This window comes from Rhinolophus ferrumequinum, chromosome 10, assembly GCF_004115265.2.
Source record: "Rhinolophus ferrumequinum isolate MPI-CBG mRhiFer1 chromosome 10, mRhiFer1_v1.p, whole genome shotgun sequence".
Classification (NCBI taxonomy): domain Eukaryota; kingdom Metazoa; phylum Chordata; class Mammalia; order Chiroptera; family Rhinolophidae; genus Rhinolophus; species Rhinolophus ferrumequinum.
The window spans coordinates 87,868,114-87,890,944 of NC_046293.1; the positions used below are offsets into that span (position 1 = coordinate 87,868,114).

Here is a 22,831-nt window from a genome sequence, read left to right on the forward strand (position 1 = left end):
CTTTGAGTCCTAAAGTCCTCAAATACAGAGAAGCAAGGCAGCTTTAACTACTTCTCTGAGTAATTCAAGCATACTTTTCCTCTTGGTAAGAAGAAACGTTAACCTTTTCTTTTAATGGGGACAGATCCAGAGGAAACAAGAGTTTCCACAGAAAGGAAGACGAGAAGCCAGAAATGGAACTATTCCAAAAAATGTCTGAGTCAGTCTGCTTGGACAGGAAGATCTTGGAAGAAAGGAAATGAATTACTTTCTATCCTTTCTAGGTCTGTATGTAGCCTTCACAATTGGTGAAACACATGCATGTTAGATGTTATCAGGCCTTTACTGTACTTTCTGACATTTGCCAAACATACTGTAGTCACGTATTAGTTAATCTAAGAATTTTTAAGCACTGGCTAAGTCTGTTTGCCAACAATTTGTTGATCTGATGAAACATTTTTAAAAAGGAGAACATGAAAAGGATAACAAGCCTGGCCAAGACAGAAGCTCCAGCTACCACTACTGTTCATAGTTCTAAAGAGAAATCGTGGCATATGGATAAACGACAGATGAGGACTTTCTTAGTCACCTCTGGGTCACAAGGTCACATCATACTGCAAAGTCTCTCTTACCACAAGTTCAATTCTTCATCAGGAACAAGAGGCCAGAGCGAGCTCACATTCCAGCACCAGCCAACCACTGTCATCTCCAGGGAATCTATAATGTCAAATGCCTAGTAGGCTCAACAAAGGTCCTGGGTGTTATTTCAAATTCCAGCTCCAATTCTCACTAAATGTTTCAGATATAGGAAAAATATTTGAAGTTTATTTGTTAATAATTTTTCTACTTTGTTGAAAATAAATCTGCCTCATGGTAAAACAGTCACATAATTCAAAGAAGGAAAAAAGTCACAGGAAACTTAAAAGTTGGATGCTATACTTCACATCGAAAGGTATTAATGCCAAAAACTCTTTCAATGTATTTCATGAAAAACATTAAACACACAACCAGGAGCCAAAAAAAGCAAGAGACATTCCACTCTCTCTCTCAACAACAAATGAGTTAAACAGTAATAGAGGCTGCACTAATATTACCTAGGGCAGGAGAAACATTTGGTGACTCACACATTCCCCTTTGATGTCAATTTCTAAATTAAAGAGCTGGTTTCTTTGGGAAGAAGACAGGGGGAAAACTTTAAAATTATCCCTTGAAACTTCAGGTCCAATAAATTAACAATTCTCAATTTCAAAGTCAATTCCATGTTCCCCAACACACACCAAAATCATAAGTCATATCAAACATCTCGTACCCATGAAATTCACTGCCTTAAATTCAGTCAGTTAAGATTTACTGAGTGCCCACAACTGAAGAAATACCATCTGAATTCAACGAAAACGCTCAATTTTAACTTGACATCCTCCGAGCACCTCCATATTTATACTTGCAAAATGTAGGTTATTTTTCTGTCGACTTGAAAAAAAGTGCAGTGAACAAATTCCACACAGCAGTTATTACGTAAATAAAACCTGATGAAAGAAGAAAATGAGTGTTCTTTACCCCAATGCCTCCTTCGCGACGGTTTTAAATGGTTTAGAATTGTTTAAATACCTATTATTCTAAATATCAGACTAAATCCTTACATGCTAAATCTTTATTTGCCGTGGTAACGGTCTAAAAAGAGGAGAGTAGAGTTGAGGTGGAAGATTTAAATCTTCAGACAATGCCAAAGTTTTAAAGCAGTGATTTCGCGCCGCTCCCCATTAACTTTTCATTAAGCTGGCAAAAAAGAAATTGAGATTTCGGGTCGTTTGACTTCTGGCCGAGGTACAAAAAAGGGACATGGCAGAGAAAGGGGAGCTTTGGTACGTTGCAAGCAAGACAGCCAATCCTGACTAAGAGATAATTACTATAAAGGACATCGAAGCAAAAGAATAGTTTTGCGTTTTCAGCCCTCGGATTCTGTTCCAGAATTCAGCTCTGCCGGCCGAAAGCGATGGCTTTAGAGCAAATTATTAAATTTCGCTTCGATGACCCCGGGACAGACTTCATCCAATCTCATGTATGACACTCCTGGGCGGTGCGTGAGGCACAGGGCTAACGCGTTTTGTGAAAGCGAGGCCCGCAGAGGGCAAGGCGAGCTCACAACGAAAACTCCCCGGAGTTTCCCAAGCAGGGACTGAACACCAAGTCCCTGCTCCCGGTGCAGCCGCCGCTCCCCACCGCTCTCCCGGGAAAAGGGAGGGGTCCTCCGCCGCGGAGGGGAGAGGAGGCTGCAAATCAGTCCCTCCCTCCCGCACTTGAGCCCACCGCCCTGTCCTTCAGAGCTTCCAAAGAGGACCGCCACTGTCTCCCTTCGGCCCTCCGCCCCACTCAAGATGAGACCAGCCACCACCCCTTTCTGACCTGTCCCCGCAGGGTCCGAGTCGGCAGCGCGACGCCTCCATCACCGCAGCTCAGAAAGTGGCCAGCACGTCCAGAACCCGCCACCTACTCCGCTGCTAGGGTGGCAAGCCTGGCCAGCAACCGGCCCCGCCCCCTGACAACCGCACCACGCACTGTCGCCACCGCCTATTGGCCCACGGGCCCGCCGCTCCTCTCTTATTGGCTCTTGCCGCGTTGCGGGAGGGTATCTAAGGAACAGAGGAACCCCGAGTTAAAGGCGCCAGCGCCGGCGCCTGCGCCCGCGCGGGGATGACGCGCTAGTTCTGGATCCCTGTAGAGCTCGCCGAGAGGAGAAGGGGCCGAGATGGAAGAATGTGTTTCCGTCAGCGGCGTTGGCTCCCGCCGCCAGGAAGCCAGTGTGTCGGAGGAGCCGCCCAACCCCCACTAACCGCCACACATGGAACGGCCTCCCCGCACCCCCGCGGTTTGCACACAGAAACCATCCCAGAGCGCTTCCCGAGGTCTGTAATGTTAGGGTTTACAGACTTCTGCCAGCTCCCTCACAGTCGGATCCCTTCCGGACACACCAGAGCCTAACCAGGAACCACACTTGTAGCCTCGCCAGCAGTCATTCCCACTGGAATGCATCTTAGAGTTACCTGCTCTGGCCCTCCAACAGCACAGAACTCCCTCAGCCTCCCCGATTCCAGCCCAAGCTTTTAAGGCATTCCTAGACCTGCTCTACACTCTCCTAAGAGTCTTTACTACCGTGTTAACTGAATATAAGACCTACCCAGAACATAAGCCCCAGTTAAGATCTCAGCCAGATGGATACATTTAGTACGTTATGAAGATGTTCCAGAAGATGACATGACTGTATTTGAATAAATGTAGATTGTTGTACATGAAAAAACAAGACATCCCCTGAAAATAAGCCCTAATGGAGCAAAAATTAATATAAGACCCGGTCTCATTTTCAGGGAAACACAGAATTTACCTATGGACCACCTTCAGACATCCAAACACCTTAAGGAAATCCACTATCTACATCTGTACTCTCGTTTCCAATAAATCTTGTCCTCAACCATCACTTCCTTTCTCTCCAACAACTTACATACAGCATTATAGTCCCTACAAAACATCCTGACAGAAGTTATCACAGATTGAGTTTCGTTTATAGCATTCCAAAGTCAAAGCTGTTTCCACATTGCTTTTGAATTTCTAAGAGGCCTAGAGGTTGGCACAAGTTAGAAAAGCAGAGCGTTGCACTTGCTGGGTCAGCCTCCACTGGCTATGTGACACTGAACATGGTTCATTATCTGTGCTTCCAATTCCCATCTATAACAAACAGAATAATCCTCGTCTACCTGAGACTGGACCTGACACAGAGTAGCTTCTTAAAGCTGAGTGAATGGAGTTGCGTGAGATGCTATTTGTATTGGTCAAAGGATTTTGTTGACCGGGCAGTACTGCACTAACATTTTCACTGCGACTTTCGTCTATAGTCCAATGACATTTCCATGCCACTAACTGGGGCATTTGACTTTACCCCACGAGCTCAGGGCTCCAGAAAGGAAGTTTAGGAAAGCAGATGCACATTTTTCTATATTTTTGTGTTGTTCAAAAATGAATAACAATAGGACATTTTTATACTTTAATCATTTCTTTTAATAAAGTGTCGCACCTTAGCTGTATTTACTTAAAAATATAAATACTGTAATTATTTTCTGTGGATTTTTGACACATTTTGGAGAACTTGAAATCAATCAACGCAGTGAAAAGGTTAATTACAATTAGTATTCTCTGAAAAGTTTCCACATTTATTTATATACATTTTAAACAGTTACCCCAAGAAATCATTTTCCCACCTTATTTCTTTACAGCTTTGGCTGGAAATAAAAAATCGAAACACAGCAAACCTAAGTAACTTACACATGTCCCCTTTACCACCCCTGATCCTACTGTTGCCAAACACGGCTTGCTGCTCTTTCTTCAGCACATGAGCCAAGGTTGCACAGGTGGCAGCTCAACTATAAAAAGTCAGAGCTTGCTTTGAGTTTTTTCATCCATCAAGTCATAGACGAAGCTGCCACTGAGCCTGACAGAGTTGGTACTCAAAAATGTGTAATGAATTATTAGTTTGAATGAGGTGATTAAAGGATAAATGAGTAGTGGTAAAAGCAAACAAGGAAGACCTATTATGGAGGGGGCAGTATTGGCACATACTGGCAGTGGGAATCAGGGTTCTCGAAAAATTTTCTGTGGCCATTTATTTACAAACACATTTTAAACAGTTACTACAAGATATTTAAAAATTTTAAACTGTTAATACAAGAAAAATATAAAGTGAACTGTCTATACACTAAAAATTGTTTATAACAACATACTTAAACAAGCAAATCTGGGAACCGAATTCCCTTATGACTCCAGGGCTCTAGTTAAAATACCTTTCTTCTATTGGTGTTATTGGTATTATTTCCATTTTATTCTACTGATGTGCCCTTCTGTGAGCTGGAAAAGTGACTTTAGCAACTCAGTGAAAACCAGCAATCAATTTCTTGAGATTATTGTCTGAGAAATCTAGTCAGTTTTTCACAAGGAACTGGCTATTGCTCAGCTTCCCTCTCTCCTGGAGGTAAGTAAAGAGGTTTCGTCGTCTCCTCCATGTGACCTTTACCCCATACTTCTCCTCAGGAGTGTCTTTAACCAGAACAGGCCCAGGATCCGGGCTCTCGGGAGTATTAGTGTGAAGGGAGTAGTTTGACAGGCTATTTTCCCTCTGATCTGGGGGAATGGGCCCCTCCTTTCCAGAAGATGACTCTGGGGTCTGGATATCAGGTGCAATGAACACATAAGGTAAGTTTTGAAGTGCATGTGCTGACAGTTCCCCACAGCTCTGGGGACTGAGCATTGGAACTAAGCGCCTTCCGGAAATGTCCTTTTCTGATTGACTGAGGCACTCCCTGGTTAAGGGGATCCCAAGTGTGGCTGAACTGGTAGAAGACTGTGGACTCTCAAATGGTAGCTGTGGAAACTTGGAGGTGGTAGATTTTCGACTTGAATGTTTTGCCTGGTCTCGGTGATGACGTTTCCGTTTCCGGTTGGCTGGGAACCAGCTTTCTGCTGTTCCATCAAACTGAGGTGATACCTAAGGATCAAAAAAAAAGGCAAGGATAGCTAAGTACCAAGTATAAACCTAGGTAGGCAACTACATCTAATGACCAGCAACCAGAATCCTAAATGGGACCCACTATAGTAATGGACACAAAACAAAAATACCTGTCTAATGAATGGAACAGTAATAGAAAGGCATGTAAGATTTGGGCAATCTAACATTTAAGTTTCTACTATCGTGGAGCAAGTATTATGCCTTGTCTAAGCAATCCTGAACAAGTTATATTTATTAAGCACTCCTAAGCAGAGTTTATGCTTTTGCTGTACTACTTCCTTGACTTTGGTAGCTATAGTCTCTTCCCAGGGCTTTTAAACTGTCAAAATATGACCCATGCCATTTCTGTGGGGTTTATTTGAGGTTCAATCTATTAACGAGTAAATAGAGTACCTAAATACTCTATACCTCTCATGAAGCTCAGAAAACAATCTCATTTTTCACTAGTTCTGCCATTTATCCGGCTTTCTCACCCAGGTACTGGGTAATGAAACTTTTATACTGAACTCCTTCAGAGGAATGTGGGGGGAAGACTCCAATTCCAACTAACCTATGCCTCAGTTGGAATTTAGAAAAGAAGATATAGCAGAAGAGATGGCTGACAACAGACAGAAAGAGTATACTGCCTCCTTGTCCCTGCTCCCATGAATCTTATTCTTTGGAGGTCCTGGTTCAGCGAGCAGAAAAGTCAGTATTCTGAGAAGCTTAACAGAGTAAAAGTGAAAGTAGGAATCCCACTGCTTACCCAGGAAGTAATAGTGTTGTGGTCAATGGGCTTGCTGGGTGCCCGCACAGTGTGGGTGATGGGATACTGTGGCGATGCATAGCGGTGTTTGGGGCCCTCTAGTGGCTGTTGGTGGAACAGCAGCTGGGCTTTCTGGGACGTTTGGCGGCGTTTTTTTCTGGGAGGCATCAATAGGTGAATGAAGAGCAGTTAGTAACCACATGGTGCTGGCTGTAGTCAGGTCCGGAGAGAAGCTTCCACTCCAACCCATGCCTGCAGAGAAGAAACAAAAGCTCTTCCTCATACTCGTCCAACCAGTCCCACTATCAACTTACCACTCCCACCTCAAGGTTGTGGGGAGCACAGCTTCCTATACCTACACTACCACCTTAAAACACAGTAGTTTACATTCAACATTTGTTCAATGAACATCTATCGAGCATATGTTAAGTGCCATGCTGGATTTTGGGAATTCAAACATGAATAACCATTTATTCCAGGATCATTTATTGAGTGCCAAGCACTTGCTGGGACTCAGAGGTCAGGCTGTCCCTGTTTCAAAGACTTGAGAAAAATCAAGCGGGATAAGGGGTTAGGCTGACTGAGTGCTATTTTGGACAAGGTTGTCAGGGAAGGCCTACCGAGCTTCCCCGAAAATAAGACCTAGCCGGACCATCAGCTCTAATGCGTCTCTTGGAGCAAAACTTAATATAAGACCAGGTATTATACTATATTACATTATTACATTATATTATACCTGGTATTATATTATGTTATGTTATGTTATACCTGGTCTTATATTATATTAAAATAAGACCGGGTCTTATATTAATTTTTGCTCCAAAAGACGCATTAGAGCTGATTGTCTGGCTAGGTCTTATTTTCGGGGAAACACAGTATCTGAAAAAGTGATATTTGAGCAAAGACCTGAATGAAGAAAGGAGAACAAGCAAACAATAGAAAGATGTGAGCAAAGAATATTCCAGGCTGCAAGAATAGTAAATGCAGAGACCACAAGGTGGGAATATGTCTGACTCGTTCAAGAAACGATAAGGTCAGCATGGCTGAACTGGAGAGTGGTAGATGAGAACCAGTTCATGTGACACAGGGCTTTACAGGCAAGGTTAGGGACTCTGGATTTAATTATTCTTAATGTGATAGGAAGCCACTGACAGGTTCTGGACAGGGCAGTGACATAATCTGACTTATACTTTAAAAAAATAACTTGAGGGGCTTTGTGAGAAAAGGTGGGTTGGGGGCGGGGGATGAGAAAGGAAGCAGGAACCCAGTTAGGCAGCTAGACTGCAGGAGTCCACTGGAGAGATGACAGTAGCAACGGCCACAGCAAGAAGTGTTGACATTAACCAGCCTCAAAATGGACATGACATTGTGCAGCAATCGGCTATGTATCCTTGATCAACTCATTTTCCGCAAAGATTCTCCTAAAACTGTTCTACCTTTCTTAAAATTTTAGAACTCTCCTTCCCTCTCAACAAATGACCTTATTTCCTTCTTCATAAAGAATACAGGAGACGTCAAAGGAAATACATTTTCCAGAATTCAAACATGCAAACCAGTATATATATCTGCGTCCATCCTCATTCTTTCTTCTGTAATTAGAAGTCAGTCCTGGGGAGGCCGGTTGGCTCAGTTGGTTAGAGCACAGTGCTCATAACACCCAGGTCGTGGGTTCGATTCCCACATGGGTCAGTGAGCTGCACCCTCTACAACTAGATTGAAAACGACTTGACTTGGAGCTGATGGGTCCTGGAAAAAATACACTGTTCCCCAATATTCCCCAACATAAATTTTAAAAAAAAGTCAGCTCTTTTTGCTATTCTAAGGCCTTTCCCTCTGGCTGTGCTTTGGAGCCTTCCTCACTCTCTACACCTTTCTTAGGCAGTTATCTGCTCACATTTCAATAATCACCTAGACTTAAGTATTTATATATTCAGCTTAGAATTCTCCGTACCCGGAACCCACATATCCTGCTGCTTACTTGACAGCAACTAGATGTCTCAAATGCACCTCAAACTGGACATGTTTAAAACTGGATTCCCGACCATTTCCCCAGCACCCCTGCTACAAATGTGATTATCTTCCAGGGCCCTTGCTCAGGGAACATCATCTGTCATTCAGCCAGAAACCTTGACAATTCCCTTTCCCCTCTCCCATCCAACACAACACCAAGCCCACCAATTTCACCTCTTACACTTGTCTTCCTTCTCTCTTCCCGCTGTCTCTCCCCACCACCCTTTGAATTCCAGCAATTCTGGCCTGGAGTATTGCAATAGCCTAACTGGCCTACCCTAACCCACTCTGGCCCCCCCTGCAGAGAGACCTTTTGAAATGCAAATCTGATCTTGACTCACTTTTGCTTAAAACGTTTGAGTTTTGGGTAAGAACCAACTCCTCAGTTATGACTAAGTCCTGCCTGCTTCCTCAGGTTCCAGCTTCATCTCACAACACACTCCATTCAGGTCTCTTAGCTCAAACGCCTCAGATATTCTTCAGCCTTTGTATCACCACGCTCCCTCCTGCCCCACAACATTTCACACATTGTTCCCTTTGCTTTGAGAATTTCCTTCCCTTCTTTGCATAAAGGCACCAGATCTCACACCTAGCTTTAGTTCATCAGAAAAGCTTTTCCTGACTTAACCAAGGCGAGAGCTCCTTGGTGTAGCTAATTCAAAGTTATCACTGACCTCTAGTTTATCACTTCACAACTATAATTTTCCATTTGCTAATCTGATTCTTTGAAAAGGGCTGTGCCTCCCCTTCCTCCCATTACACTGTAAACTCAAAGTAAGGAAAGAACCTCCTTTGCCATTGTATCCTAGGAGGGCCTGGTACATAGTAGGTGCTCAGCAAAATTTGTTGAGTAAGTTAACAAAGTCCTTCATTACATATAAAAGAGTGACTTGAATTTGGGGTGGATGAGAGATCAGGACTTGAAGATTTGGAGCTGAGGTAGGGTTTGTGGTGTGTAGTTCTTTTTAATGGAGGAAACTTGAATAAGATTACATGCTGCCCTCAAAGACTCTCAGTCCAGTCGGAGGCACTGGACGATCGTTAGATGGAGGTACATGGAGCACAAGCTCCCCCAGTAAGGAAATCAACCAGGGTAGACTTTAAAAGGTGGGAAGACCCCGAGGGAGGCGGGGAGGAGGGAGCCTGGGGTGATTAGGAAGCGACTGGGCCGCGCGGGAGAGCAGGCCGAGGGCGGCACCGCAGGCGCGCCGTCACCCCAGGTCCCCAGCCGGCTCCGTTAGCGCGCCACCGCCGGGGCCCAGTCTGCATTCTCTCTGCCTCCCACCGCCGCTCCCTCCCCACGAGCCGGCCCAGCGGCCTTACCCGCCCCGCAGCGTCCCAGCCGCGGATCCCCTAGCCGCCGCGGCGTTCGAGCTCAGAATGCGGAGACAAGGACGGACGCTGATTGGCGACGCTCCGTCACGTGACCGCAACGCTCCGCCGGCGCCAATTTCAAACAGGGGAACAAACTGAAAGCTCCGGTGCCCGACCCCACCCCCGGCCCCCAGCCCAGGACCCCCTCCCCTCCCGGGATCCCCCGGGATTCCCCACCCCTCCCGCACCGCCGGGGACCCGGCTGGCCTGGCGCGAGTCCCTGTCCGGGACCCTGGCTCGGCCCCCAGGTTGGAGGAGCCCGGAGCCGCCCTAGGAGCCACAGCCCAGCAGCGGCGGCGGCTGCTGCCGTGAGGTGAGCGGGAGCCGAGGAATGAAGGCTGAGGCCGGGCCTTGGAGGAAGCAGGGAGCAAGGTCTCGGGTGCCCAGGTCAAGGGGTCGCGCCGCAGGGCGCGGGACAAGAGTTGAGGTTTGGGGCCACCGGGAAGGAGGTCTGAGCGAGGGTGCAAACTTTTTCTGCATCCACCCCCCTGGCCTGTCCTCACTTGTTTCCCAAAGCACCCCTTGGGCTTCCCTGGAAGTTTGACCTTTGCACCCTCCCCGCAGCCTCGGGAGGGCCGGGGTGGCCTACTTTCCTAGGCAGACTGTAACTGGGAGGAAAATGGAGCTGATTCTGCATTAAGTGAAAGAAAGACAAACCTGCCCACACACTCCCCTGCTCCCAGGTGCTCTCACCATTATACTACACTACCTCCACTCCACCATCTTAAAGGACCCTTCTGGTTCTTCAGAACCTTGCAAGGTTTCCCTGGTCAGCATGGTGGTGAGGTCAGTGGAGTCACTCTGGAAGTACCCTGGGCTAGACACAGTGTTGGCAATGATAGGAAGAGGCTGGTCAGGAAGTAGAAGGGAAAATTAAGCCTTCGACCAAAAAGATATCTTTGGGGAGTGGGGAGGGAATAATAGTATTTACTGACTGATGCGAAAGGGAGGAAGGCTTGAAGAGCTATAAGGTGGAAGTAAAACAGAGATTTGAAATGAGAGGAAACTTAGGTACAAAGGAAAGGGAGGAGGCCAATGACAAATGTCATATGAGTGTGACAGTCATTTTCAGGGAGATAGCAGATGTCCTAAAAAATAAAACAGCCCGTTCCCTTGTCAAAGTACCTCTATTTAGATAGGATTACACAATTTTACGTAATGGTAGAGTATTCTATATATCTATTAAAATCAGCAAAGTACAATTTTTTTTAAATAAAACTATTTTTTTAACATTACAAAACCGCCTTATCATATTGATGACAGCACATTTTACTAGTCAGGAGATAAGAACTATAGTCCTGGTTCTGGAAAAGAAATTAAGTAACACAGTAACATGCTTAGAAAGTAAAAAATATGAATAAGCACATGCAAGTACTAGAATGTCACTATATAAATATTTTGCAAATTGTGAAAGAAAAGTGTACTTTTTAGAAATCAATGCAAAGATAATAAGCTGTGAAATGAACGGCAGCCCTCACTGTTATACAGTGCACAGTCTGCACGAGTTTACCATGGGCCTTGAATTGAGCAGTTCCCTTTTTATAGGAGGTCTCATGAACTGGGGATGCTTTCTTCAGCAGTGTGGCCATAGAGCAACGGTACAACCTGCCTTTCTCCTCTGATGCTATGGGCACTGACCCTTTTATTTATAAACTAAGATAGTATAAAAATGTAAAAGCTCTATCCTAAAATAAACTGGGATCAGAGTGTCGTCAGGACTCCTCATTGCCCAAATGTCCTCCTATTCCAGCAGTCGTGTCCCTACAGTCCTTGCAGATGATCTGGATTCTAATAGACAATAACAGACATTTCTACATTGTTATAACGGTCCCTCTTGTTTCTGTAGCCAAACATCTCAAGCTTCCAGAAGACCTTCATTCAACCGAATCCCACTTTCCCCATTTGTATTGCTTCTGTTTGATTCAGCTTTAGCTTTCTTTTGCCAGTAGAACTCATCTCCTTATTGTCTGAGGTCTTTACAGAGGCCCAGGGAACATTCACCTGGGCCTGTGGGCACATGCTCCTGGTCATAGCAAGAGGAACGCCTCTCTCTAACAGAACCTCCTTCTCAGCCTAACAGATCTCTGACATCGTGCTGCTCCTTGCACTTTCCAGGGTCCATGCTTGTGATTCTCAATGGAGAGTGAAAGCACAGATTCATAATGAAAACCAGCCCCCGTCGGCCACTGATTCTCAAAAGACGGAGGCTGCCCCTTCCTGTTCAAAATGCCCCAGGTGAAACATCAAAAGAGGAGCCTAAGAGGCCCCCAGCCCAACAAGACCCTGGTGAAGCACAGGCCTCCAAGGAGGAGGCAGCGTCCAATTCTTGCAGGTTTCCAGCTGGGATCAAGATTATTAACCACCCCACCATGCCCAACACCCAAGTGGTGGCCGTCCCCAATAATGCCAATATCCAGAGTATCATCACAGCATTGACCGCCAAAGGAAAAGAGAGTGGCAGCAATGGGCCCAACAAATTCATCCTCATCAGCTGTGGGGGCGCCCCCACTGACCCTCCAGGACCCCAGCCTCAAGCCCAAACCAGCAATGATCCCAAGAGGACAGAAGTGATCCCCGAGACCCTGGGACCAAAGCCTGCAGCGAAGGATGTGAATCTTCCTAGACCACTTGGAGCTCTTCCTGGGCAGAGAGGGGAGAGCTGTGGTACGTGGTCTGCCAGGCAAAAGGGTGAGGAGCCCAGCCTTTCCCCATTGGCGGCAAGGACTGCAGTCAGTCGTGTAGATAACTACACTAGACAGGCATCTAGCTCGAACCGGGGGAAAGTCTGGCCTTTCTTCATTCTGAAACCTTGACCCAAATCCTTTGGGTACAGTCCAAAAGATTGTAATTGTCATTTAGCACTTCTATTGCCTTCTTTATGTTGGAAAAGGATTTGTTTATTGTTTCTGTTTGTCTTCCCATTGACTGTATAAAGAAGTAGGAATCTTTCTCCATCTTAATAAAGGAGGAAACTGAAGCATGAGAAGGAAAAGTTATTTTCTCTATGCAGATACTCAGTAACTCCTTTATAAGGTTGCTTTGACCAACCTTTAGGCTCAGTGTGGCTTAGAGGGAAATGCGACTTGAACTATGCCCCTGAATTTCTCCTGAAATCCATGACGGGGCCACAATAGATTCGGCCTATGTTCCCAATCCCTAAGGGTAGAGGTCTTAGAGAGGTGATCCCTAAGCCCCACCTTTGATGGGCCTGCCAGGCATCAGATCAGGCAGCTAAGTGACATCCTCAATTGTTTCCCTTCCAGCTGGTGGTGAGGCAGCAGGCTGCACTCTTGACAACAGCTTGACCAACATTCAGTGGCTTGGAAAGATGAGTTCTGATGGACTGGGCTCCTGCAGCATCAAGCAAGAGAAGGAGGGAAAGGAGAATCGCCACCTGGAGGCGAGTCAGGTTAAGGTGAGCTGTCCTGTCGTTTACTAGGGAAACCAGAGCCTGTACAGAGAGGTTCTAAGAGGGGAAATGGAGCAAGTGGCCTGTGCTGCAGAATTTCCAGGTTCTGTTGTTAGCACTTCACTTAGTGCGATTCTGTATAACTTTTGAGCTACCTTTCTGCCAGGGGTCTTTCTCCCCCATCTGCAGAGAAATTTCCTTGCGGGCAGATTCCTCTGGCTCACTGTGCTCCATCAGCACTGAGTTTAGTAAGTATTAAAAACTCAGTAAGTAGTTTTTACTGAGTAAGTATTCAGGAAATGATGAAGAGATCTTAGTTTGGAAAGCTACTTAAATTTTGAAGGGCATCCCAATGGTATGAAAGGAATACAGCATTTTTAACCATGTAGTTTTCTTAAAAGATACATTAATAGCAAATAAAGTGAGTTAGATGTGAATTTTAAATTCTTCCCCAGCAATCATAATTGATTTGACCCGATTGTGTAGCCTGGGGTTGATTTTCACAATAGCCACACACCTAGCTTCTGTTGTATATACCATATTTTGCCGTGCGCAATGCGCACTTTTTTGCCCAAATTTGTGAGGGAAGTATAAGGGTGCGCATTATACATGGGAAGTACTAATTCTAATCTATATAAATGTTTTTAATTCTTTTATTGATGCTTATGAGTTAAAAGTGTAACTCTAGAAGTCAATAATGATATCCGTATGCAAAATAATATCCTGGAATACGATAATTGATTTTGTTGAACTTACGACAAACTTGCAATGAAAGTAATTTCAGCCAACAATTCAATGAAATGAGACAAAGAGCGACGTCTTGTTGTCCACAGAGTAAGTGACTGTGACTTGATAAGACAGGTGATGCCGACTCTGTTACCACAGGGTGAACAGGGCGACATTTCTCTTCGTGCACTTTAGGCGGGAGCTGGCAATCTAGCCGATATTTTTTACAAAAATCCCTTGGAAAATTAAAACGAAAGATTTTTTTCCCCTGAAAGTTTGGGCCAAAAGCATGGGTGCACATTATACACGGAAGCACATTATACACGGCGAAATATGGTATCCTTTATTATTATTTTTAATTAATTAATTTATTTATTTATTTTTATTTTATTTTTTAAAGAAAAATATGGTATCCTTTAATCATTCATTCCACAACCTTTAAAAGTGAAAATTTACATGGGTGTGTACCAAAGTGAAAATTGAGTTGTTCATTTAAAACTTGTGTACTTTATAAAGTTATTTATATAAATATATAATACAATAAATTTATATTTATATAAATATACGTTAAATATATAAATTTAGAAATATGTATATAAATGTAATAAAGCTCAATATTTTAAAATGTGAATGATCAGCTCCTTGCGTAAGACTTAGCCAAATGTGTGCTTTGCAGACATTTGTCTGTCCTGTACTCTTGGAGATGTTTCTCTCACACAAACATTGAAAGGAGATGAATTTATTCACATCACATCAGGAGTAGGAATCGGACTAAGACCTAGGTCTCTTGACCCCCAGGTCTGAAAAGTGGGTGTGCTTTTAGTGTAAAATCAATGCACTATGAATCATAATATATACCCAAACTTTCCTGAGAGGTTTTCAACTAGCAATCACTGGAGTTCTACTTATTATTGGTCAGTATCTTTCACAAAATGAATAAAGACAGAGAAGTGGTTCTACATTGTCTGGGGACCGAACTGGATCATCTCTCAGATCCTGCCTAATCCTAAACTTTTATTCTATGGAACAGACAAACTTTTATTCTATGGAACAAACTCAGATGAGTTTGTTTCCAGTGTGATTTTATGGGACACAAGGCTTCTCTAGGGAATGTCCTTCGAGTGGGGGTGGAGGAGGTCTTGTGAATGCTTCCATGTCGTTCCCTTTTCTCTCTCCCTCTGGCTTCTTACAAACCCCAGGTTGAGGAGCCCCCGGGAGCATCGCCATCCTGGCAGGACTCTGTGTCTGAGCGGCCCCCGTACTCTTACATGGCCATGATACAATTCGCCATCAACAGCACCGAGAGGAAGCGCATGACCTTGAAAGACATCTACACTTGGATCGAGGACCACTTCCCTTATTTTAAGCACATGGCCAAGCCAGGCTGGAAGGTACTGTGTCCCATAACAACCAAAGTCAAGGCCACTCTGGCCTGACAGTGTGTCTACACAGATGTGCAGCAGTTTGTGTCTGGTGTCCTGAGAGAGAGTTAAGTGCAAATGATGCTGGAACTATAAACAATTATATCTTTTGGATTGTGACTTGATCCTGCTGAATCCAGGCAAAACCATTGATAAGAGCTAGGCAACCACGTGTGTCACTACCTAAGGTTTATGGGGACTTTTCAGTGTAGCACTAAGTTCACTTTTGCTGCACTGAACAGCAGCTGGAGTCACTAAGGCCTTATGAAAAGACCTTTTTAAAAAATGCTGTCTGTGAGCCTCGTGATTTACCTCCTCTGATGTCACATATTATCTCTAGAAAGCAGGGATTCTCTCTTGATTTTGTTCACGGGACACAGATGCCTGGAAGTCATTGCAACTCACACAACAATGTCAGCGCCACAGTTCAGGTCCCCTGACAGATGCTCAACTCCAAGCCAAAGGTTTTTTGTTTGGTTCTTCCCACAGTAGAACTTTTAACTTCACCCTCTCACCTCAACTACATTTCCTAGTTTCTTAATGTTGTTACTGGCCTATCTTGCTATTGACTATTGCTTCACAGTCTCACTCCTCTTTCTCAGTTGGTGTTTCCCTAACACCAACCTAAGGAATGTCCTCAGCCTTAATCCCTGGATAGACGGGTTTATGGCTGAGGTGGGTGACTGTGGCGTGAGGGTCAGGGAGCGAGGTGGACACTCCACTAAGCCTGTGCTGGGTACAGTGAGTGAGGCCTGAGGCTGATTTCCCTACAGGAAACAGCAAAGGTGATGTTTCTGAAGCTAAAGCACCTCCTCATCGGTTGTCTTTCTCTTCTTTCAGAATTCCATTCGACACAACCTTTCTCTGCATGACATGTTTGTTCGAGAGACATCTGCCAATGGCAAGGTCTCCTTTTGGACCATTCACCCCAGTGCCAATCGCTACCTGACTTTGGACCAGGTGTTTAAGGTGAGTGTCCTGGCTTCGTCTGAGTGGGGCCAGAGTTGGAGGTGGTCATATCCATCTCAAAAAGGAAACAAGTTGACTTGTGATGCGCTTAACTGATCAGCGCAGAGTTAGACACCAGCCAGCCCCATAGGTGATTTGCATGTAACTCACAGGATTAAGTACAGTTGACAAATATCAAATAACACACTTTGGTGCTAAACCAGGCCATGGAGAGGATTGCTCTGATCCAAATAGAGGACATCGCGAGGCAGTGTTTCCCTAACTGCTGTGTGGATGTGAAGAACTGCCTGGGATACTTATTAAAATACAGCTTCCCGGGCTCCTGTCTGGGGGCTTCTGATTCAGTGGGTCTGGGATGGGCCCAGAAATATGTATTTTTAACAAGCACCTCAGGTGATTCTTACAGACAAAGTCTGAGAAAACTTGTTTTAAAAAAGCACTTTAGGCTGGAGACCAGAAACCGAGCTAGCATTCAGAAGCAATTGTGTTGGGATTTCAGAGTGCCCATACTCTCCTAGCTGTCACCATTCTCCTGGGAGGGACAGTTGTCCAGGGTGGCCCTCGGCGCCAGTCAGAAATAGGTGTTTTTCCCAATGTGGTCGGCCTGGTTGACCGTGCTGGTGGTAACTTCATCTCATTTCTCTCCCACAATGCCTGACCGCCACCAGCCACTGGACCCAGGGTCTCCACAATCGCCCGAGCACTTGGAATCAGTAAGATTCTTTCCCTCTGGCTCGGGGCTTGGCCTTGTTTTCCTTTCACTGCTCAGCATGGCTTTAGTGGACAGGGACAAGACACTAAGCAGGGGAAGGGAGCCTGTGGCTGGGTGACTGCCAGCCCTGCACTCAGGGCACCCCGAGCTTCTGGGAGTGAGGCACTGTGTGACTACCACCTCGTCTCCCCAGAAGGAGGGCTTGTGCCCACTGCTCCTGCCCCTCACATCACGAAGGCACACTGAGCAGAGCGTGCGTGGCAGGAGGACATGGCACGGGCGTGGTGCGTGTGGCACAGCAACCACAATGCATGGTGGGCCTGGCAGGTGGCAGTGTTTCCTCTGGCTTTCCTTTGCCACAGGAAAGGAAAGCTCCATGCTTTAGCATCCCCTGGGGTGGTGAGGACACATGGATGAGGTGCTGGGACCATCTGCCACCGTGCGTCTGTGTGCTGTCCACCTTTGCCACTATCTAGGCTTTGGTGGCAGTGCTCGCCTGCAACCTCCCAGAGCAGCTTCCATTTCTGGGCTGCCGGTTAGCTCAGTGCACGGTGCCAGAGCAGCCAGTGGGTGCCCCCACCGTCTCCCCGCCTGATTAACTCAGGTTTCTTTCTCTCCCTGTCTGCCACACGCAGCAGCAGAAGCGGCCCAATCCTGAGCTCCGCCGGAACGTGACCATCCGAGCCGACCTCCCCCTGGGCGCACGTTAGTATGGGAGAGTGGACTTCCGGCCTGAGCCTTGCTCTGGGAGCACGGCCGGAAGGGATCGGACTCCGGATGCTGTGCCCAGCTCAGAGGGATCTGATCCCAGAGGGGATGAGAAGGGGTGTGCCCTGGACCTCTGCCCCTCACTGCCCCTATTTCCTCCCAGGGCGGAAGATGAAGCCGCTGCTGCCCCGCGTCAGTTCGTACCTGGTGCCCATCCAGTTCCCGGTGAACCAGCCGCTGGTGCTACAGCCCTCGGTGAAGGTGCCACTGCCCCTGGCAGCTTCCCTCATGAGCTCAGAGCTTGCCCGCCATAGCAAGCGAGTCCGCATTGCCCCTAAGGTGAGTGGCTTCTGATTTCCTCGGAGGAGTAAAAGTGTTGGACCTACACCTGCAACGTACTCTGCTGAATGTTCCTTGAGAAGCTTATACGTCTAGTTGGGCAGACAAGGCACACATACAAAGGAAAACTTAATTATAAAGGCTAAAAAGGAATTTGGATTACAATGTAATGGTACCAGAAGGCCCATAAATACCTGATGAGTTTATAAGAATTCAGACAAGGTGATGATGACAGACGGGCTGGGAGGGTTAAGGAAGAGTTTGCAAGGGAAGTAGGTCTCAGAAAGGAGTAGATTTAGGTAAGCACCCAGGTGTGGAGAGAGCATGGAGGCAGGAGATGCCGGCTTGTGCCCAGTGACGGTGGAGGGCCTGGGTCAGTCTGGCTCCGCGTTTCTCAGCCTCGGCACTGTTGACATTTAGAGCTGGATAAATGTTTGCTGGGGGTGAAGGGCGGCTGCCCTGTGCACGGGAGGATGTTTAATGACATCCCTTGTCTCCTCCCACGAGAGACCAGGAGCACTCCCACCCCGACCTGTGTGACAATCAGAATGCCCCAGACGTGGCCACAGGTCTCCTGGGGGCGGAATCACTCCTCAATGGAGCATCCCTGGTCTAGTTTGAGGGAAAGTGAGGAGATTAAGCCATACTGCGATGGACTACCAAGTCTGAACTTCACCCTCTCGAGAAGGTTTTGAGAGCGGGAGCTGACCTGGAGCAAAGTAGGGAAAAGGGCTCCTGCCCCCTCATGAGATGGACATAGCATGGGCTCTGGAGTTTAGAGAGACTTGGGTTTGCTTTTGTTTTATTTAAAAGATACTTTTAAAATATATATAAAATTATACATATCACTATATGTAATTTTACATATGTGTGTTAATGTGATGGTAGCATGTGTATGGTTTTTGTTTTAATGCAGTCTTTTTCCTCCTCCTTTTTGTCTCCCCGCCATTTCCCCTTCACCCGCACCACCCTCGCTCTCCAAGCTAACCCGTGTTGACAATTTAGAATGCTTTCTTCCATACTTTATCCATGCTCTTAGTATAACAGACATATATAGCCATAGTCATTCTATATATACACACACAACACAGAACATTGAAAATGGGATCATATTACACACTCTGCTTCATGGAAATTCTTCCAAACCACTTGGCATAGCTCTAATTCATTTTTTTTTTCAATTTTTTCCCCCTTTTCTTCTTTTATTGGGGAATATCGGGGAACTGTGTGCCTCTCCAGGGCTCTTCAGCCCCAAGCCAAGTCGCCGTTCTTTCCATCTAGTTGTGGAGGGCGCAGCCGAGCCCCAAGCCCAGTCGCTGTCTTCAATCCTCGTTGCAGGGGGCGCAGCCCACCATCCCATGCAGGAATCGAACCGGCAACCCTGCTGCTGAGAGCTCGTGCTCTAACCAACTGAGCCATCCGGCCGCCCTAATTCATTGTCTTTTAATGGCCACATAATATTCCATGGTGTGGCTATGCCATAATTTTTCCAGCCATTCCACTTTTATGGGCACATTTTGTTTCTAGTTCTTTTGCCTTATGAACAACATTGCAATAAATATCTTTGCAAGTATCTTTCTTACTAATGCTTTCATGTCTCTGGGATAGAGTCGCAGATATGAGATTGCTCAGTGAAGAGGTATTCTAAATTTTACCTAATATTGCTAGATTGCTTTTCCAAAAAAATCTGTGATAATTCACATTTCCACCAGCAGGATATGACAAGACCGGTGTCTTTCTTTGCCAGCAATTGGTGTTATTAATCTTTTTAATATTTGCCTGTCTAATGTGCATAAATGATGTCTCCATGAACTATTTGCTTAGCAGGAAATGGGAGCCCCTCCTCATTATATTTCGTCACTTGGGAGTGTTCACTGTGAATTGTTTATTTATGGACTTTGCCCATTTTTCTACAGGGTTTCGTTAATTGTGGGAGTTCTTTGTTGTTAAAATATTAACCTTGTCTTTTATGTTGAAGATTTTTTTTACTTCTACTGTTTGTTTCTGAACTTTGTTTATGGTATCTCTTGCCACAATAAGATATTAAATTTTTATATGGTCAACTATGTATTTCCTCTCGTTTACAGCTTCTGGGTTTCCAGTCTTGGTTAAGAAGGGTCACCCCTACCCTCAGATTGTACATGTAGTCTCCTAGGTTCTCTTTCAGGATTTGTATGGTTTTAATTTTTCTGTTGTCTTTGTAGATGGTATAAAATAGATATCTAATTTTATTTTATCTCAGATAGATAATGATTATGTCAGCACCCTTGTGGTTGAGAGCCCGCGCTCTAACCAACTGAGCTCAGTGGCAGCCCAGCTCAAGGTGCCGTGTTCAATCTTAGTTGCAGGGGGCGCTGCCCACCATCCCTTGCTGGACTCGAGGAGTTGAACCGGCAACCTTGTGGCTGAGAGCCCACTGGCCCATGTGGGAATCGAACCGGCAGCCTTCGGAGTTAGGAGCACGGAGCTCTAACCACCTGAGCCACCAGGCCGGCCCATCATATATTCTTGTATTTTATACTTTTTAAGATTTTAAAAAGACAAAAAGAGGATCAGTAGCAGCATGTCACTTACTTTAGTCATGATCTTGTGTCCCGCCTGGTGACTGGGTTGAGTCTCGAGGTTTCGACAGCCCCTTTCCACCTTATCCCTGCTTGCCTTTCAGGTGCTGCTGGCTGATGAGGGGGTAGCCCCTCTGCCCACTGCAGGACCAGTGAAAGAGGAGAAACTCCTGCTTGGAGAAGGGCTGTGCCCTCTGCTTCCAGTTCAGTCCATCAAGGAGGAAGACATCCAGCCTGGGGAGGAAATGCCACACTTAGGGCGGCCCATCAAGGTCGAGAGCCCACCCCTGGAAGAGTGGCCCTCGCCATGCCCGTCTGTCAAAGAGGAGCTGTCTCAGTCCTGGGAGGACTCGTCCCACTCTCCCACTCCAAGGCCCAAGAAGTCCTACAGTGGGCTCAAGTCCCCAGCCCGGTGTGTCTCGGAAATGCTCGTGATTAAACGAAGGGAGCGGAGGGAAAGGAGCCGGTCTCGAAGGAAACAGCACCTCCAGCCTCCCTGTGTGGATGAGCCCGAGCTGGTCTTCTCAGAGGGCCCCGGGACTTCGCGCCGAGCCCCAGAGCTCGCTCTCCCCTCAGAGTCCTCTGCGCCTGTCTCCCAGCTTGGCTACTCCCAGGGGGAGGAAGGACCTTTTAAGACACCCATTAAGGAGACGTTGCCCATCTCCTCCACCCCAAGCAAATCTGTCCTCCCCTTGACCCCTGAATCCTGGAGGCTCACACCCCCAGCCAAAATCGGGGGGCTAGATTTCAGCCCAGTACGAACCCCCCAGGGTCCCTTTGGTCCCTTGCATGACTCCCTGGGGCTGACAGATCTCAGTACCACCCCACTGAAAAATATCCCCCTTTTTGATTCACCTCAAGAGCTCCTCAATTCCGAGCCTTTTGACCTCCCCTCTGACCCCTTTAGGAGCTGTTCCCCCTCAGATATGGAGGTCCCCAAGCCAGGCTCCCCTGAGCCACAGGTTGCCAGCCTTTCAGCCAACCGTTCCCTCACAGAAGGTCTGGTTCTGGACACAATGAATGACAGCCTCAGCAAGATCCTGCTGGACATCAGCTTCCCTGGCCTAGAGGAGGACCTGTTGGGCCCTGACAGCGCCAGCTGGGCTCAGCTCATCCCTGAGCTGCGGTAGAGATCTGTCCACTCCCGGGCACTTGTGGGGCTGGGCCTGGGCCGTGCAAGGCCTCTGTGTAAGGACAGCAGGCAGGGCCTGTCCGCTCCTCGAGCCCCACCTTGCCCGGTTATGCCAAGGCAGACGTCACGCCATAGCTGCCACAGGGCCCTCTGCAAGCAGCAAGGCCCTGGTGCCTGGTTTCTGCTGCCCTGTGCTTCCCGCGAGGACCTGATTCCTCCCTATCCCTGCTACAGCTGGACGGTGGGCGTAGCAAAGACAAAGGGGAAACAAGATTAGGAATTCCTCAAACTGTGTGTTCTGTGCCCAGCAGTCCCTTACCTTCCCTGTTCCTTGCAGGGGGGCCCTTGTAAATAGTGTATATTCTCCAAAATTATCCTCTAATTATAAATGTAAGCTTATTTCCTTAGATCATTATCTAGAGACTGCCAGGTGGGTAGGATGACAGCGGTGTCAGTTGGCTTCTGTTCCTTGCTTTTAGTTCCTAGAGAAGGGGGGGACCTGCGGTGCACGGTTTCTTCCAGGCCCGAGGTACCTGCCTCAAGGGTTCTTTACTGTAGGCCCCCAGACAGGTGGATCTGCTTGCCAGGGTCCCTCTTATTGCCCCTCCCACCACCTCATGTTTCCAAGTCAGCTTTCCCACAAGAAGTCCTTGTTATGAGGTCTCTTGTAATAGGTCAAGTTGAATTGGGGGTAGGGGGTGGATGCATCTAAAGCAAAGAGTGGGTGCCCAGATGTGCACCCATGAGATGTTTCTCTGATAATGTCCCTAATCATGCCAGGGAGACTAGCATTGATGAGAACGTGGCCCAAGGTGTGAGAAGGCGGAAAGGGCCCTGACCTGCCTGGCTTCCTTAGCTTGCACTGCAGCTTTGCAAAGAGCTACCCTCGGCCCCAGCTGACCACGTGCCTGGGAGCCAGCTCGAGAACACTACTGTAACCACTACTCAATAAAACCCAGGCTGCAAATGCTGCTCTCTGTGGTGTGTCTGTCTGGCCCCCACGGCATAAGGAGGGGTTGGAAAAGAAAGTGGGTGGTGATAAAGACGGTGGGAATGGAGGAGGCAAGGCCTGAAGCCAACGTGGAGAAGCACCTGAAGGAGAGTGCAAAGGACCTGAGCGTGGATCACCTGTGTCACACCCTGCGCAGGCACACACAGCCTTTCGAACGGGAGCTGGCAGCTTTCCCAGTGCTGG

The 22,831-nt window shown here is 46.8% G+C and overlaps 3 protein-coding genes and 1 non-coding gene across 8 annotated transcripts in view; 2 read left to right on the forward strand and 2 right to left on the reverse strand.

Annotated features, from left to right (window-relative positions):
* TULP3 (TUB like protein 3) overlaps nt 1-2,491 on the reverse strand; it is a 63,512-nt gene extending 61,021 nt beyond the window's left edge. The window contains exon 1 of the mRNA XM_033118399.1: nt 2,383-2,491. Within this exon, the coding sequence (XP_032974290.1) occupies nt 2,383-2,423 (41 nt within the window). The 5' untranslated portion in view covers nt 2,424-2,491. The remainder of the gene's footprint in view (nt 1-2,382) is intronic.
* A 1,570-nt stretch (nt 2,492-4,061) lies between these two features.
* RHNO1 (RAD9-HUS1-RAD1 interacting nuclear orphan 1) lies at nt 4,062-20,594 on the reverse strand. Of its 2 annotated transcripts, none has more exons than XM_033118387.1 (3): nt 20,518-20,594; nt 6,276-6,527; nt 4,062-5,509 (listed from the first exon to the last, which is right to left on the reverse strand). In XM_033118387.1, the coding sequence occupies exons 2-3, from the start codon at nt 6,441-6,443 to the stop codon at nt 4,946-4,948; spliced, it is 732 nt and encodes a 243-aa protein (XP_032974278.1). In that variant the 5' UTR covers nt 6,444-6,527; nt 20,518-20,594; the 3' UTR covers nt 4,062-4,945. The 2 variants fall into 2 exon arrangements, with proteins under 2 accessions (XP_032974278.1, XP_032974277.1); XM_033118386.1 differs by lacking the exon at nt 20,518-20,594 and adding an exon at nt 9,609-9,693 and having other exon boundaries at nt 4,063-5,509.
* Nucleotides 7,891-7,964, forward strand: TRNAM-CAU (transfer RNA methionine (anticodon CAU)). Its single transcript has one exon. It is a non-coding gene; the product is annotated as a tRNA-Met (tRNA).
* On the forward strand, nt 9,800-22,591 carry FOXM1 (forkhead box M1). 4 transcript variants are annotated; one of them, XM_033118380.1, is made up of 9 exons: nt 9,801-9,972; nt 11,775-12,347; nt 12,923-13,074; nt 14,994-15,185; nt 16,056-16,184; nt 16,853-16,897; nt 17,532-17,601; nt 17,768-17,943; nt 20,609-22,591. In XM_033118380.1, the coding sequence occupies exons 2-9, from the start codon at nt 11,822-11,824 to the stop codon at nt 21,632-21,634; spliced, it is 2,316 nt and encodes a 771-aa protein (XP_032974271.1). In that variant the 5' UTR covers nt 9,801-9,972; nt 11,775-11,821; the 3' UTR covers nt 21,635-22,591. The 4 variants fall into 4 exon arrangements, with proteins under 4 accessions (XP_032974273.1, XP_032974274.1, XP_032974271.1 ...); XM_033118381.1 differs by having other exon boundaries at nt 11,775-12,323; XM_033118382.1 differs by lacking the exon at nt 16,853-16,897 and having other exon boundaries at nt 9,800-9,972.
* Nucleotides 22,592-22,831: the final 240 nt, after the last annotated feature.